At 35.8% G+C, this 15,831-nt stretch overlaps 1 protein-coding gene across 2 annotated transcripts in view; it reads right to left on the reverse strand.

Moving 5' to 3' along the window:
- Positions 1 to 15,831, reverse strand: part of A1CF (APOBEC1 complementation factor) — a 605,281-nt gene that overhangs the window by 144,733 nt on the left and 444,717 nt on the right. For both annotated transcript variants that reach the window (XM_044056418.1, XM_044056417.1), the window contains exon 7: positions 13,403 to 13,500. In XM_044056418.1, coding sequence (XP_043912353.1) covers positions 13,403 to 13,500 — 98 coding nt within the window. The remainder of the gene's footprint in view (positions 1 to 13,402; positions 13,501 to 15,831) is intronic.

Consider the following 15,831-nt stretch of genomic DNA (forward strand, 5'->3'; position numbering starts at 1 on the left):
AAGAATCTAAATGGCAATGCTCAGATCTGCTCTGAGCTAAAACAGAATGGCATTAAATATACTGATCCCAAGGATATTGACAATATCCTGGCAGATCGATTCAGTGCCAACTTCACCCCCCTCTCATCCCCTAAATGGCCCATCTCAATACCGGAAGATTGCCAAATTTCAGTAATAATGGCCACACAGGTAAAAAACTCACTCTCCAAAGCTAAGAATACAGCATCCATGGGACCAGATGACATCCCGGGCTGTGTACTACATGAACTACAATATGAACTGGCACCTCACCTAAGTGTCATGTTTAATCATAGCCTCACCTCAGGTTTTGTTCCCACTGAGTGGCGCAGAGCTACAGTTATCCCACTCCACAAGAGGGGATCCACCTTGGATCCCAGAAACAACCGTCCCATCAGTCTGACGAGCCTTGTCTGCAAGGCCATGGAGCATATTATCATGGAACTTATAAACAAAGACATTGGCAACCTTCAAACACTGGACCCCACCCAGTTTGGATTCAAGAAGGGCCGATCTTGTCTCCTGAATCTGATTGACTTCTTTGAATCAGTCTCCAGAGCCATGGACAAAGGTAAGGTGGTCCACACAGCCTATCTAGACCTTGCCAAGGCCTTTGACACCATCCCCCACTCTGGAATCATAGATAAATTTACTAAGCTGGGCATTAATCCCTATGTCACCAAATGGGTTGCTAACTGGCTTACTGATAGAACCCACACTGTAAAAGTAGCTGACTCCAAATCCAGCTCCAGACAAGTGATAAGTGGAGTACCTCAGGGTTCAGTCCTGGGACTGCTCTTGTTTGGCATCTACTTCTCTGAAGTACATGCCAACACTAAGGGACTCTGGCTAACAAAGTTTGCAGATGACTGCAAACTGGCAGCCATTATTGAATCCCCAAATTATGTTGTTACTCTACAAAAGGGCCTTACAGAAACAGATGCTTGGTGCCAGAGCCATGGGCTCAAGCTCAATGCCAAGAAATGTATAGTTATCCCCTTTGGAAAAAAAACATGTACCCATGAATTACCATATAGGTGGCAGTACACTAAACACCAAAAGTGTGATAAGAGACTTAGGGACACAGGTGGACAGTGGTCTCACCTTCGATAACCACATCGCCACAACAGTCAGGAAATCCTTCTATGTGGCACACCTCATCACTAAGGGCTTTTCATCCAGAAAAAAGGAGGTCATTGTCCCACTGTACACATCCCTCATTAGACCCATTATAGAATACAACGCCCTGTTTGGTATGTACCTCTCAAGACATCTGCAACAACTGGAAAGACTGCAGAAATACCTCACTAAAAGAATCACAGGCCTAAATCAGATGCCCTACGCTGACTGCCTTAAAAAACTCCAGCTATACTCTGTTGCATATCGTCTACTCAGAGGCGATCTCTGCTTAACATACAAGGCCATGTCAAACCCAGAGCTGTTGGACATGCTAAACTTAAAGAAATCTCAATCCCTCAGAGCCACACGCTCCAGAGATTTAAACTTTGTCGTCACAATAAACAAAATTTGCTGGAGGGATAGGTTCCTGACCCAGAGACTCCCCAGACTCTGGAATAGATTGCCTATACATGTCAAGCAGAGTGCCTCTTTGGCCCTCTTCAAAAGGAACCTTGACAATTGGATGGGAGTAAGGAAATTCATCCCAGGGATCATGTCAGTTGCCCTGCTAGACAGGGGTCCAGGGAAGTAAATATTGTGGGAAGAAATAGCCAGGGAATCGTTACGGCTAGGCTTGTATAGGCCCTAGGGCTGATAGCCTAGTACCAGCCTATGAACATGGAGTACCATGACCCCACTACCCACCAGAATAAGGTCACATGGAGTACCATGGCCATACTACCCACCAGAGTAAGCTCACATGGAGTACCATGACCCTTCTACCCACCACAGTAAGTTCACATGGAGTGCCATGACCCTGCTACCCACCACAGTAAGTTCACATGGAGTGCCATGACCCTGCTACCCACCACAATAAGCTCAAATGGAGTACCATGTCCCTACTACCCACCAGAATAAAGTCACATGGAGTACCATGACCCTACTACCCACCAGCATAAGGTCACATGGAGTACCATGACCCTACTACCCACCAGAGTAAGGTCACATGTGATATACAAATCAGAGTTTGTGTCTAACAAGACATAGACATCAAGACAAACAGGGGACTGATGTTTAACTATACTCAAGGCCCTAGCAGATGTTAAATACCTCCTTGACTTTTAGATCCTGAGCTGCAATACCTGCTTTTGTATGCTAATGTCTCCTCCTATGTTGCAGCTGTGAAACTTAGTATATTAGGGTATCTTTACAGGAGGGACAGTCTACAGACTCGTGCTAGCAGTTACTGAATGACTCAAGGGATGAATCCTTGGTTTAGACTGACTGAATATGAACAGCAGATGATAATCCAGGGGCAGAGTGGTGTCAAAACTACAAGAAATCCTCTCAAGTTTGGGAGCAAGGGGTTCACATCCCCAGCCCCTTGGAATACACAAACCTAAAGGTTCAGGTTCACACCATCAGTTGATATAAAGTCATATCACGTTCTCAGCTGGCACAGAGAATGTGGAACCCTCCAGACACCAGGTTTATCTGAAAGAGAGAGAGACCCTGACCTTCTGACAAATATGCAGTTTTCAAGATAATGCTCTAACTTATGCCTGGGGTTACAAGGAGGACACTAATTAGACCGTTGGCTTCACCATTTTTCACTGACAATGTAGTGAACTTCCCCAAAACATTACAGGCAAAGATAGAATGGATATTGGCTGGTGAGGTGGTGACCACATTAACACTTATTGTGCTTGTGTTAATAAGGTGAATACAAGGCTTTATTGTCAAAAAGATCTGAGCAGACCAAGTGGAAAAATAATGCAGAATTTGAGGATACAAGTACTGTTGTAGCTGGTACAGTCACATTGCAGATCAGTATAGGTGCACAGTACAGATGTTTCCCTAAACCTGGTTGAGTGCAGTGTAGATACGTTTAATATAGTTAATTTCTATTTCCTAATTGAAATCTTTGTAATTGCCCTTTTTTATAACAAATAACTGCTGGTTTGGCTTCTATGTGTTTACATGCAGCATTTCAAGCTATGTGGGCTTTTCTGTTTTCTCTACGGTTATGTACTGTGCAGCTAGTATGTGTATCTAGAAATGGGGTGTACTGGAGGCCTTTCACCCCAGAAAATGCTTTGTATTACTAGTTTCATTAAGGCAAGACTTTGACAGGTTTATTTTTTATTCTGGTTGGATGTGTTTTTTATCAACAAAAATGGAGGAGACTCAACAGGTATTTCCAAATAAGAAATTGTATAGCAAAAGTGCCATGTCATGATTGGTGAATATGTAATCAACCACAGACCCATCACTGTATTTTCAAGTGCACAATATATTAATGTATGTATGACACTTAATGCTAGAGAGTCAATTGAATTATAGAAGAGAGAGTTTAGAAATTGTAACTGCCTGACTGAACATGACCACCAGTCAATCCAGGGCATTTTCAGAATATTTTTTTGCAGGTCGGGGCAATGTTGTAATTGTTAGTTTGGGTCTAAAGAATATTAATGGACACAGTTTCTGTATATAAGTTGTATTTCTATGCTATTTTGTAATGCCCATTTATGGAGTTACTTCTAGGTAACTTGTTTTACATCCAAAAGACAACTGATCAGATAAAAAAATAGATTATACATAAGGCACTGCTATCAGACAAATACAAAAATCACATTTGCAAGCACATTTTAGATGTGCACAATTGGTTACATTCTTTTAGTTTCCCTTTTCTTTGTAAAATGCGTAAAATAAAAGTAATGTATATTAAAACAAAGTTAGAGTTGAAAGAAGCAAGGTTTATTTTAAGTTTGGAATCTTGTTGCTAAAGGCCTCAATGATTGACATGTTTGGAAAATGCCTTTGTTAGTATAATGCTTGCATTAAGTAAATGTCAGTGACAATTAATTCTAAAATAAGAGCTGTAATTTAAGGAAGCAACAATAGTACAGGATTTTATTAAAAATACTGAGATTATTTCATTTTCAAAATAACCCTCAGGTGAACCTTGGGGGGGCAAAACATCTTTGTATTCTTTATCCACATTATCATTTAGTAAAGTATTTAAAAACTTTGATAACTGAAATTTAACAACAATTTTTAAACCCCTAAATGCATTATTTTTAAATATAACACATTTATTTTAACAAAGAAACAAAAACACTAACTGCTAAAAACATATATGAAAAGGACAGAACCGGAACCAGTGCAAATATATAAGTTGAGTGCTTTTGTTCTTTTACCATAACATTAGAACTTTATCAGTACAAACCGAATGTGTAACTGCAGACTTTTAAATAGTGAAACATAATGTTCACATGACCTGCAGCTGACACATTTCATCCAATAAAAATGTTCTTTACAACTCTTATATGAAAAATGATATGTCCCTTTTATTATAAACATATAATAAAATACAGTATCTTGTGTTTCTACACTTAAACCATAAAAACAAAACAGATTTTATTAGGTTCTAAAGCACATTTAATATTAATGACAACATTTAAGCCTGTTGCTTTATTCTCTGTAAGAGCATTCTAGTGCTTTTACCTGTGTAGAAGCTGTTGCATGAATTGTATATGGCACCAACATTGTGGCCTGTGTTAATATACCTACAATATTTACATGACTGACATGGGTGTATACCAAACGGTCCTAAACCATGTAACTTTAAATCCATCAATTGTTTTTCAAAGACTTTAATTATTTCTTTCTTATAAGTTAATCTTGGTGCTTGCCCAATAACCTTTGTTAAATCCTGGTTTCCCATGATAATTTTCCAAATCTAAATGTTTTTAATAGTAACTATTTGAAATATTGGGACCCACTAGAGCGAGTCCCGAAATATGGAGAATGCATGGCTGAAAGAAGAGACTTACATATATTAAGTCTGAGCTGCCTTTTTTAGAATATTCCCTTGTTTCCAAGGTATGGCGATCTCAGACTTGGTATATATAAGTTAAGGGTGTGGGGGGGTTTGTCCCTGCATATGGTGGGTGCAGGGGGCTTCCCCATCTACAAAAAAGTTTTGAGGAGAAAAGAGATCTTCGAGATTTATTCTTCACCTGTGCTTTTGTTTTTTTTTGGGCATGTTGGCACAGAGCATTTGAGTGCTGATATTTCAATAGGGAGCGTTTTTTTTTAATATCTGTCATATCAACACAAATCAGCGATGGTATCTTTATATATACTTCTGGAGAACAGGATACTGGTATTCATTTCCCTAAATAATATTTAAGTGAATCTATGTGAATCTACAGATACTAATAACATTAAAATTAACTTTTTTTTTTTACTTTTGATGATGAGCTCTAACAACAATTGACAGGTATTGCTTTTGGGGCTAGAGTGGCTCACTCATTTGCAAATTTAGTCCTTTGTTAGTGAGAAGAGACTTTTCTTATAAAAAAATATACATTGATAATTTATATTTCATTTGGAAGGGCACATAAGATCATTTTTATAATTTTTAAGTGACACTAACAAAAGTACTATTTTTTTTACTACTTAGTGATATAGGCAACAGTGTATTTTTTGGATATAACAATAATAATAGATAGGTTCAATAAGTGTTTTCATAGTAATGTGTATACGAAAGAGACATTTGCCAATAGTTATTTACATTTCAGTAGTCAACACCCCTACCATATGAAGTGAAATGTCATCGGGCTAATTTATTAGATTGAGCAAACTGATTAGTAATGATGAGACATTTGTTTCAGAAGTACAGTAGTTAAAAGGTTAATTTAAAGCAAGAGGTAAAGAGCCAAATATAAGTTGGCAGTATCATTGATGAAGTGACAACAAAAACATAGGGGACGTTTCAACTAATCATATTATGTGTTTATGTTCAAAAAGTTGAAAATACAGAAGTTAGTAAGTTTTGCGCAGGTTTTCCATTACCAATCTGTGTTGATATGACAGGTACTAAAAAAAAAAATAGAAAATAATTGGAAAATTAAAATGTCTTCAGGCATAATAGAAGGATGATTTAGGTTTGGCATAGGATTTAATGCACATTTTAAGGCATTGTGAAACTGGCCACATGTAATTCCTGCTTCTACATTGGTTAAACCACTAGAATGCTGTCACAGAGAAAAAATGAACACACATTACCTCCGAAGAAAAACAATACTGAAAATACGTGAGTAAAACATGCCATCAATTTTAATAATTAAAAAAAAATCATTTTTTGTCAAAGATCAAGTTAGCACTAATGTTTTTCTTGGCAATTACACCACCACCTTGGAATGTATGTAGATGAAATGGTAAATAGCCTTGGCAGCTAATAAAGCACCATGCTTAAATGGTGTCATTAATCTGAAATGTTTTTAAAAGCTTAGAAAAATTGAGTTTTGTTTTTGTAGTTTGTGTACAAAAATGAGATATTGTACTTAATTCTGATATGTACATTTTAAGAGAACCCTATAATGTTCTATAATAATTGTAAAGACAAATATTTTATTGGATGAAATGTGTGAGCTGCAGGTCACATGACATTATATTTCAGTATTTGAATTAATTCAGTTAAAAATGCAGTGTGTTATGATGAAGTTCTAAAGTTACAATAAAAGAACAGAACCTCTCGACTTGTATATTTCTACTAGCTCCTGTTCGGTTCTTTTCATGAATGTTTTTAGTAGTTATATTTTGATTGATTTTTGTTTGTTTTTCCCTTTGGAATATTTCCTCAGAATAAGAAATAGTTTAAAATAACTGATGCACAAGGGCCAAGAAGTGCTTTCAAACTTGTAGAAGTACTTCATCAGATGGGTCTGAAAAAAAATTACTGCAAGATTAATATATAGACTAAAATATCATCTTAGATGTTTCAGGTTATAACTGCTAAATATAGCAATGAATATATTATCACCAGTCAGGAATATTATATAGTAAACCAACAGATAAACAGCCTGTTCTGTATCAAATACATCAATACACAAATGTTATATTTTAGAAGTATACAGAAATTGGTTCTTAGGTCGCCATCTTCTTGAAGCTCTTATCTGACAAGTAACGTCCCCATAATTTTTCAACACATCTGCTATTTTTGTAACAGTGCATGAAATCATTTACTATTTTTTTAGAAGTACTTTGTAAACTCAAAATATGTAAGCATCTTATCGTGCTCCAAGACTGAGTATCTATAAAAAATTACAAATGTCATGCTGTGAAGTCCATTTAATATCCTGGACTGCTACCAATAATGTGACATGCTCCACTTAAAACCCGGGTCAGTAATTAAGGAGCTTCAATCCTCATCACTGACTCCAGCGTGGGAGTGTCACTGAAAACGCTAGAGCACAGAGAACACAAAGAGTAAAAGTCCACAATTTCCATTAAGAGCACATCAGGAGCATGCTCTATTACTTGGGACTAGGCTATATACCTCTGTCCACACCAAATATAATCCCTTATCATACACTTCAGAGCAATGTTCCAGTTAAGACCTCTGACTCACTCACATTCAAAATAAATTTAAATCTCACACACTCCCAACACTTATGGGAAGCCTGACACAGATTTTCAACAGTGTCCCTCCCCAATACAAATAGTAAATGCTGCCACCAGAGACAGACAGGTCTACACACCCTTAAAAGGGTAATCAATTATTAAAAATTAAATAGGAAAACAAATGATAGCTATGACCAGAAACAGCCAGGCATTCAAGGTGACCTGTGGAGTATCAAACAGGTATAAGCACTCTCTAATCTGTAAAGAACACATTGACTGTCCAGCCACAGTGTAAAGTAATGAAAAACATTTAATAAGTAAAATGATTACAAGAATGTAAATCAATAACTTTCAATAAACATCAAAATTCGCAGAAGTATAAAACTGTAGGATAGAAGTCCTTCATCTTAAAAAAAACTCTATCTAACTAACTAAACTTTCTTAATCTAACTAGAGAATTCTGTCCCTGATCTAATCTAAAACATAACAGCAAGGCAAGGGCAGGCTTATATTTTTGGTGAGTCATTTTTCTTGGGTGTTCACTGCACAGCACTGTAACTGACTGCATCTTTTATCTAACTTCTGCTCTTAACTAACTGCCCTTCAACTGACTTCAGCAGTCTCTTTTATAGTCCAGGTTAACAGTCTCAACTGTCTTATTTTAAAAATAACAATCAGCTGTTTGAAAAAGTTATTTTTCCTGTCAGTCATCTATTCAAATAATCACATGGCAACCAGGAACATTCTAATGACATCACATACTGATCAACTGATTCTCCACAGACAGTTTGTACTTTAGAATCTCCCTTACAAACCTGCACAATTAGAAATGTATGAAAACACTGACAAATTATTTAAACATTTTGTAAAAATAGGGAAATACTCAACATTTTAAAAACGTATTTGCATTTTCACAATTAGACATGCTGGCATCAATACAAGTTAATCAGAGAATATACACAAATCTCCTTCCAGACATGCTAACACAAATGACAGTGTTTTCATTTTATTCACACATACTACCACTCACCATTGGAGTGCCAGCCTCTATGAGTGAAGGAGTAATTTGCTGTATACTGGGATAAGGTTACCAGCCCTTTATCACAGGCATACATACCATATCCTCACTACTCCTAATCTCTTGCTCCCACAGCAATTCTGTTGGGTGCTAGCTTGAGGCATCCATAAAAGTTATGCTCTACAGGAGTCGTCATTTAGTAGGCAGGCTTAAACAGTATACATAGTCTTCCCATGTGCTGTTTGCCGGTAGAGTATATTGAAGAGAAAAAAATGGACAGCATAGTATTAAAAGTATCTATGCTAAAGCAAAGATGTTTCTTTTTGATCTGATTAATTTAAGCCAGCTTTGTAACTGAGGCCAGCAGATATTAAAATAAATAGTTTTTAATAATGAATAAAATTCCTGAGCTAAGTCATATGAGAGGATTATTGAGTATAATGGGTGCATCCACATGTGGGCTACTTCAAGAAAAAGTTGGAAATTACAGATACATCCTGAAGCCTTTAAGAGAAGGATTCTGATTTGATCACTGTGGCCAGAAGGTGAACAAGGCATTTATACAGTATCTAGTAAAATTGAAACAATATGCAGTGAATTTTGAATCTGACACAAATTCTAAACACTACAAGATAGAAGGACCATTGAATGGACATGCAGTGGTTATCAGCATTGTACTGCCTCTCACTTTCCTAGGATGGCTTAATACTAATTGCTTAATATAAATTGCTGTTGTAGGATTAATTTAAGAAATATGTAATAATAAGAAATTATCAGGATTTATTTATCTATAACAAAAACACAATCCAGGCTGGAAACAACCACACAGGAAACAGGATGAACCAGATTTTAATGTCAGTTATTTGGTTCACCATTTTGTTTTACTATATCTAGAACAAATTACCCATTGTCATTTCTGCACCTTCAGTTAAAAAAAAAAAAAAAAAACTCTTGGAAACATTTGAAAATATTTTGATATAATGTTGTATTGTAATGACTTACAGTTCACAGATAAAAGAAAGAGTGAACATCTGAATAACCTGTATAATGTCCTGCAAGAGAGAGTTAAAAAGTGCAAATATGGATTTTGGAAATTACATATTGAATACTTGGAGGAAGCGGGGGAAAAGTTCATATTTGCCCATATTCTAAGAAGGTTAATGGTATTCCTAAGATGCCCTTTCTCTCAAGCATTTATGTGAAAGAGTTATAAGCATTGCAAAGCTTACATAACTACTGTACAATGCTTATGTGTAGCTAAACACAGCACTAGCATTTCTATACAGGGTGGAAGTAGCATACAATGTCCTATAGTTAAAGCATTAGAAGCAAAAAATGTTTAACACACACAAGGCATTATTAACCTGTGACAAAGTTCTAACACTTTATAATTAGGGGCAATATCTTGCATTACTTTCTCCATACAGTACTGGAGCCACGATTTAGCATACCATACACATGGAACTGGAGCCATGATTCAGCATATCATACATATGGTATTGAAACCATGATTCAGCCTACCATGCATATGGAACTGGAGTCATGATTCAGCATACCATACATATGTTATTGGAAGCATGATTCAGAATACTATGCATATGGTATTGAAACCATGATTCAGCCTATCATGCATATGGAACTGTAGTCATGATTCAGCATACCATACATATTTTATTGGAAGCATGACTCAGCATACTATGCATATGGGTGAGAATGATGCAACTACTTATGTATCTTGGATTCTGTCTCTGAAAAAAAAATCACAGACTAATAAAAACACCCTGGCTTTAATTTTTTGTTAAAGAAATTGCACAGACTTTTGTACTGTAGAAAGTTTAAGTTTGTAACGGAGCTTACATCACTATTAACCTTTTTTTGGACACCATACATGTCTGTCTGTTAATGGAGTTGTACATAAATAAAAATCATTGCTTGTTTACTATTCACTGATGCATTTTTAACCAACACCACTGCTGTCCTTATGAGCCCACATTTACCAGCTTCCTAATACTCCCATCCCAAACCATGCCCTCACCCACCCTCCCCCTAAAAATCCAGGCATTGCCTCATCATTTCCTTTCTACTATTGCTAGTTTCTGTAGTACAACAGCCACAAATCAAACCTGGGACATCTGGATTATAGTCTGGCCTTCATCTCTCTGTGGCACAGAGCTGACTGGAAAGACAGGCTCTTATCTTGACATCCTGTAATAATTAGAGTATTAACTTGAAAAGTGCATGGGAATGAAGATAGTCTATAAAGAGTTACACTACTACAAACTCGATCTGATAGTTGCATAGATGACTGAGTGTATTATTGCTCTGATGGAGGATCATTTGCTGGCAATTCTTCCAGAAGTTGGATTTGTAGCTTGAATGACTTGTACTGACTAAGAATTTTGCAGAGTATTAAGTCATATTATGGAAGATTGTCCAGAGAAGGTAGATGAGATTTTAAAAGTAGATCATAGGAAATGTTTTGAGCTAAATGCACAGAATGCTTATATTCCGTAAGCAACCAAAGTGAATTAATTAATTGAGAGAAACAAAAGTGGTGCTGAAAATGCTGCATGTGAAGCACTCATGAGCTCTGGAAATAATTCAAAGTTCATCTACTAACCAAAGCTATTGAACATGTATAAAAATCAGCACCATATAAGACAGAACACACAAGGAGGCCCAGTCTTCATGACATCTGAAAATTCATGAACATATTCACCATTGCAGTAACTGCATATTCAGTAATATTAGCAATTTTATGAATGTGTGACATTGACATTTCTTGCTTTATATGATTTGCTGTAGCATACTGTCAAAAAATATGGGACTCAGTCTATGTATGCATACTTTTGCTGTATATTTTGAAAAGAATGGGTGCTGTTGAATTAAAAAGTACATCTGAACATACTGCTATGAATTGCCATAGCAGAAAAATGTAATCAGTTGTTTAAATATGGAAGCAAAAAAAAAAAATCCAAACAGCACCAACTGCTGAAGGAGAATACTTTCTTGTTCTGTTTACACTCTTGAGCCACAGCAAATTATATAATAGTTGAATCTCATGTTGAGTTGTTTTTTAACTGATAGATTGAATTTAGACTTGATTTAATCAAGCCAAGTCTTAGATTTGCTATTCAAAGAATTATTTGTAGAAATTAAAATAATAAACATAAAACAATCAGTAAAAGATGTTGATTGAATCTACATTCATGGTACAAAAGAAAGATGGCCTAAGGGTTTCCTGAACTCATAAATGAATAAACTACTCCAGTATCATACAGAGTAGAATGAGGCACCTAACTTTGTGAAGAACTGTGACACAGTTGGCAGAAGTGGATGCTTCAGGATCAAGTTGCAGGAAAGAGCTATAAAATAGCAATGGCTGACAACCCTAATACCCAGATGTCCTTATGTCAGGAAGAGTGTGTCTGCCAGCCAAGGAGGGGGTTTCTGGTATTTGGGCTGGCTAAAGGCTGTCACATGAAAGATAATCCACATTGTTAGTACTGCAACAATGAAACTCGATGCGTATACACTATCTTGTTTAGACGTTACAGTGATCAACTAAACGGGTACTGGGGATTCTAAAAACTAGAGGCATTATTATCTACAGAAGACATTGAAAGTGACAGGGAAAGCTTACTTACCAAGAAAAGTGAGTCAATAAATCAGACAGTCCTGAAATATCTGAAATGTTACCTAACTATGAGGTCTAAAAAGCAAATAAACACTATCTAAATTTGTGAAGTGCTTGAGACATCGGTAAGAAGACAATATTTCCTATCTCAATGGCCTTTTGTCTATATTCTCATATTATCTCTGATTTTCCATTCATTCTTATTGATAATCAGATTATGAGCAGATTATAAGGGTGGTGAATTTTCATATACTGACCACCTATGATTCTTCTGTGTGTCAAACTGTTGGTGCATCTGTAAAAGTGAGCCCAGGAGGCTGCATACAGTGTGAGATTGCTTTATGGTAGCACAATGCTGCATACAGTGTGATTCTAATTTAAGGTAGTAACCAATTAATAGAGACTGTTTACAGAATGTGCATAATGTCCTCATGTATCTTTTGCTTGTACAGCACACTACCTGAACTCCATTTAATAGCAGCAGAGGTAGACAACCAGCTCCTGAATCAGAGAGCTTGAATGTAAGCTTAGACACATTTTTCAGTATCAGTTAATCTTTGGTTTCAGATAAAATCCAACAAGCACATATGCTTATTGGCAGGACAAAGATAGAGTTTCTGTTATATAACTTGCTAAAACTGTGCTCTCTGCATATAGCCATTTGTGAAATCGATTCCATGTTTACTAGATATACAGCTTTCATATATGGTCTTCCTCACAGTTACAATATTATTCTGATAGTGTGTTTCAGATCTGCAAAACGCAGCTAGACTTGAATCTCCTATATGGATAAATCAGTACATGTATGAACAGGTTACTGTATTTTTTTAATACTGAAAGCTTAGAAAAGTTTCATATGAACTCTTTAAGTAGTGGTTTCACTGTGAGTGCATAAATACATTTCAGCTATTACAGAATTAGTTACAGAGCAAACGGAGTTTCACCTAAGACTAAGTGCACAGTTGTAGCTAGTATCACGTTTCTCTATCACGAGAGTATGGAATAAGATCCATACCTAAAGGCTGAAGTTAGTAATGCCATATGAGTTACATATCTTATTGAAAATTCAGAGCCATTTCACATAGGGTCATTCTACACAAAATATACACATGTAGGCATCATCTTTAATTTTGTATATGATACATATGGTCACCCACTCTTTTTATGGTTCATTAGCCCTTAAACAGGCTTTTAAATACCTTTCCATTCAGAGCATTCATAGCATTAACTGCATCTTCTCTGTTGTTGAAGTGAACAAATGCATAGTCTCTAATTTTCTTTACTCGTTCAACTGCACCTGAAAGAATAAGACAAAATTTAATTAAACTTCCACTTTTCTTTTGTAGCTATGTTATGATACTTATGTTTTGAAGATCAAAGATCAAGAAACTTTCAACATTTTTATTTGCAGAGCATTTAAAGGACATGTTGAGGATTTATATTTAGGTTCATAGATTCATATGCATGTACTAGGCTAGCTGCCCTTGCAGGCCATTTTAAACCAAGTCAGTTTCCCTTTTTGTGCTCAAAATAACCTATTCAATTTAGTCATAGACTGGCCTTACCCATCCCATGGTTGATAATTATATATTATCCCTAATGAGAATAACCGGGATCATACCATAGATAATTGGAGGAGAGCTATGCATTTAGGAGCTGCCTCTGTCCATTAGTAGTAAAGGGGGCAGCCCTGGGATAAATTTTCTGCTTGTCATCCATAGATCTAAGTTGCTCTTGAATAAGCGTTGAAATGAATTTTGCTTTATGTGGATGCAGAGTCTGTCCAACAGCAGCATTATCCATTCTGAGATACATGAACATTTTCAGATTTCTTGAAAAGTGCATTTTACTTTACTTTCTGTAGAAATATCATGGAAGATATTATTTTCTCTAAATTTATGTGGCCATTTTGCTTTACAATACTAATAATTTGACTGTCAAAATATATTTCAAAAACATACCTTACAATCTCCTAGCTCAAGAAAGTTGGACAAAGCCAAAATAACAGGGGGACAAAGGCCCAAAAATAAAGCCAAATTTTAAATATTGCTCTTATAAACTATGAGGCTATGAAGTCTGAAACTCAAAAGTCTACCATTATTTAGTGACTTCAATCCTAAATTATTAAGCAAAAACAACAGAAGCAAAAACTGACAGCACGCACCTAAGCGGCAGTACGAAAAACTGTTTTACATATATATTTTATGTGATAACTTGGTTTTGTGGAACATTTAAGAATTAATGTTGCATGATAGTGAGCATTTTAGCTTTTTATTTAAAATAAGTGAAGGTTGCTTACATGATTCTGGCAATGGGCATTTAATTTGTCATGTGGCTTCTTTGGCAGATTATTTAAACTTGTTAAATGCATATATATATATATATATATATATATATATATATATATATATATATATATATATATTTTTTATCTTCTGAAAAGTCTTGTGGTTAAATGGGACAAAAGCACTTGGTTTTAACTTTTTTGTCCTTTGAACATGTATATTAAAAGTTTGTATTAAGCAATGAAGTACCTCAAGTTTTTTCATACTGATGCTGAGGTATGTGCAATCCTCAATAATTAGCCAATCACAGATTTTATGTGGAACAGAAAATGCAAGTAAAAAATCTGGACATTTGAGAGCTATGTTGAAAAACCTTTAAAGGATATTATGAGAATTTATATTTCCATAAAAAAAGTAAATTTTTGCATGCTTTATAGCCACCTTATTTTTTCTGTAAAAATGCCATGGAAGAATTTTTTTTCTGTGAAGATATATTTGCCACACTTCTGAGTTTTGTGCCCAATCTGAATTAAAACATGTGGTAATATACATCCCTTTTATTTCAGTGCTTATGCCCAGGGTCATATAACCATGCTTTTGGTGTGGCAACACTTTCTTCTTTTGTCAGTTTCTGAATAATTCATGTGTACTGGTAATATCTGTCACTGTCAATTTATACAGTGCACAGTTGTTACCTTATTATGTCATACAGCTGTCATGGTGTTTCCTATATAATGTGAAAAAAGGTTATGTGTGTGATTTCCCACATCCCTCACAATGGATATTTTATCTTGTGTCATAAAAGTCAGTGGTCTCTACTAGGTGACAAACAGTTCCCTCCACAATAACAGAGCTGGCCTGTGCTTGCAGTGCACTCATTTTCTTCCTTTCACCTGGCAGCCCATCATCTGAGACATTAAACAAGCCTGGACTACTGTACTACACATACCCTACCTCTGCACCATGGGAGTAATCAGATTACTTGTGTTTTGCTACAGAAAATTCTGTTTTCAAAACTGTCGTATGAGTTTTTATTAAAGTAGAATTGTGCGACAATGGTAATATGGTCAGAAATACGGGCAATGGCTTCTGCAGATTCATCCTGTTTCTCCAGGATATACTGAAGATCCATCCTGTTTCTCCAGGATATACTGAAGATCAGACATTTTAGTATCTATCAAAATTTACAGTGATTGGTTATCTTCTATTTCTAACACAACTGGCTGTTTATATGGAGTGGGGAAATAATAATGCATAGATCTAGTAACACAATCGCCATAATTATCTCAGCCACAGAATGAAGATAAAGCTGCATGCACAAAAAAAAAAAATATATATATATA

This window comes from Protopterus annectens, chromosome 14.part0, assembly GCF_019279795.1.
Source record: "Protopterus annectens isolate FY-2018-M chromosome 14.part0, PAN1.0, whole genome shotgun sequence".
Taxonomy (NCBI): Eukaryota; Metazoa; Chordata; order Ceratodontiformes; family Protopteridae; genus Protopterus; species Protopterus annectens.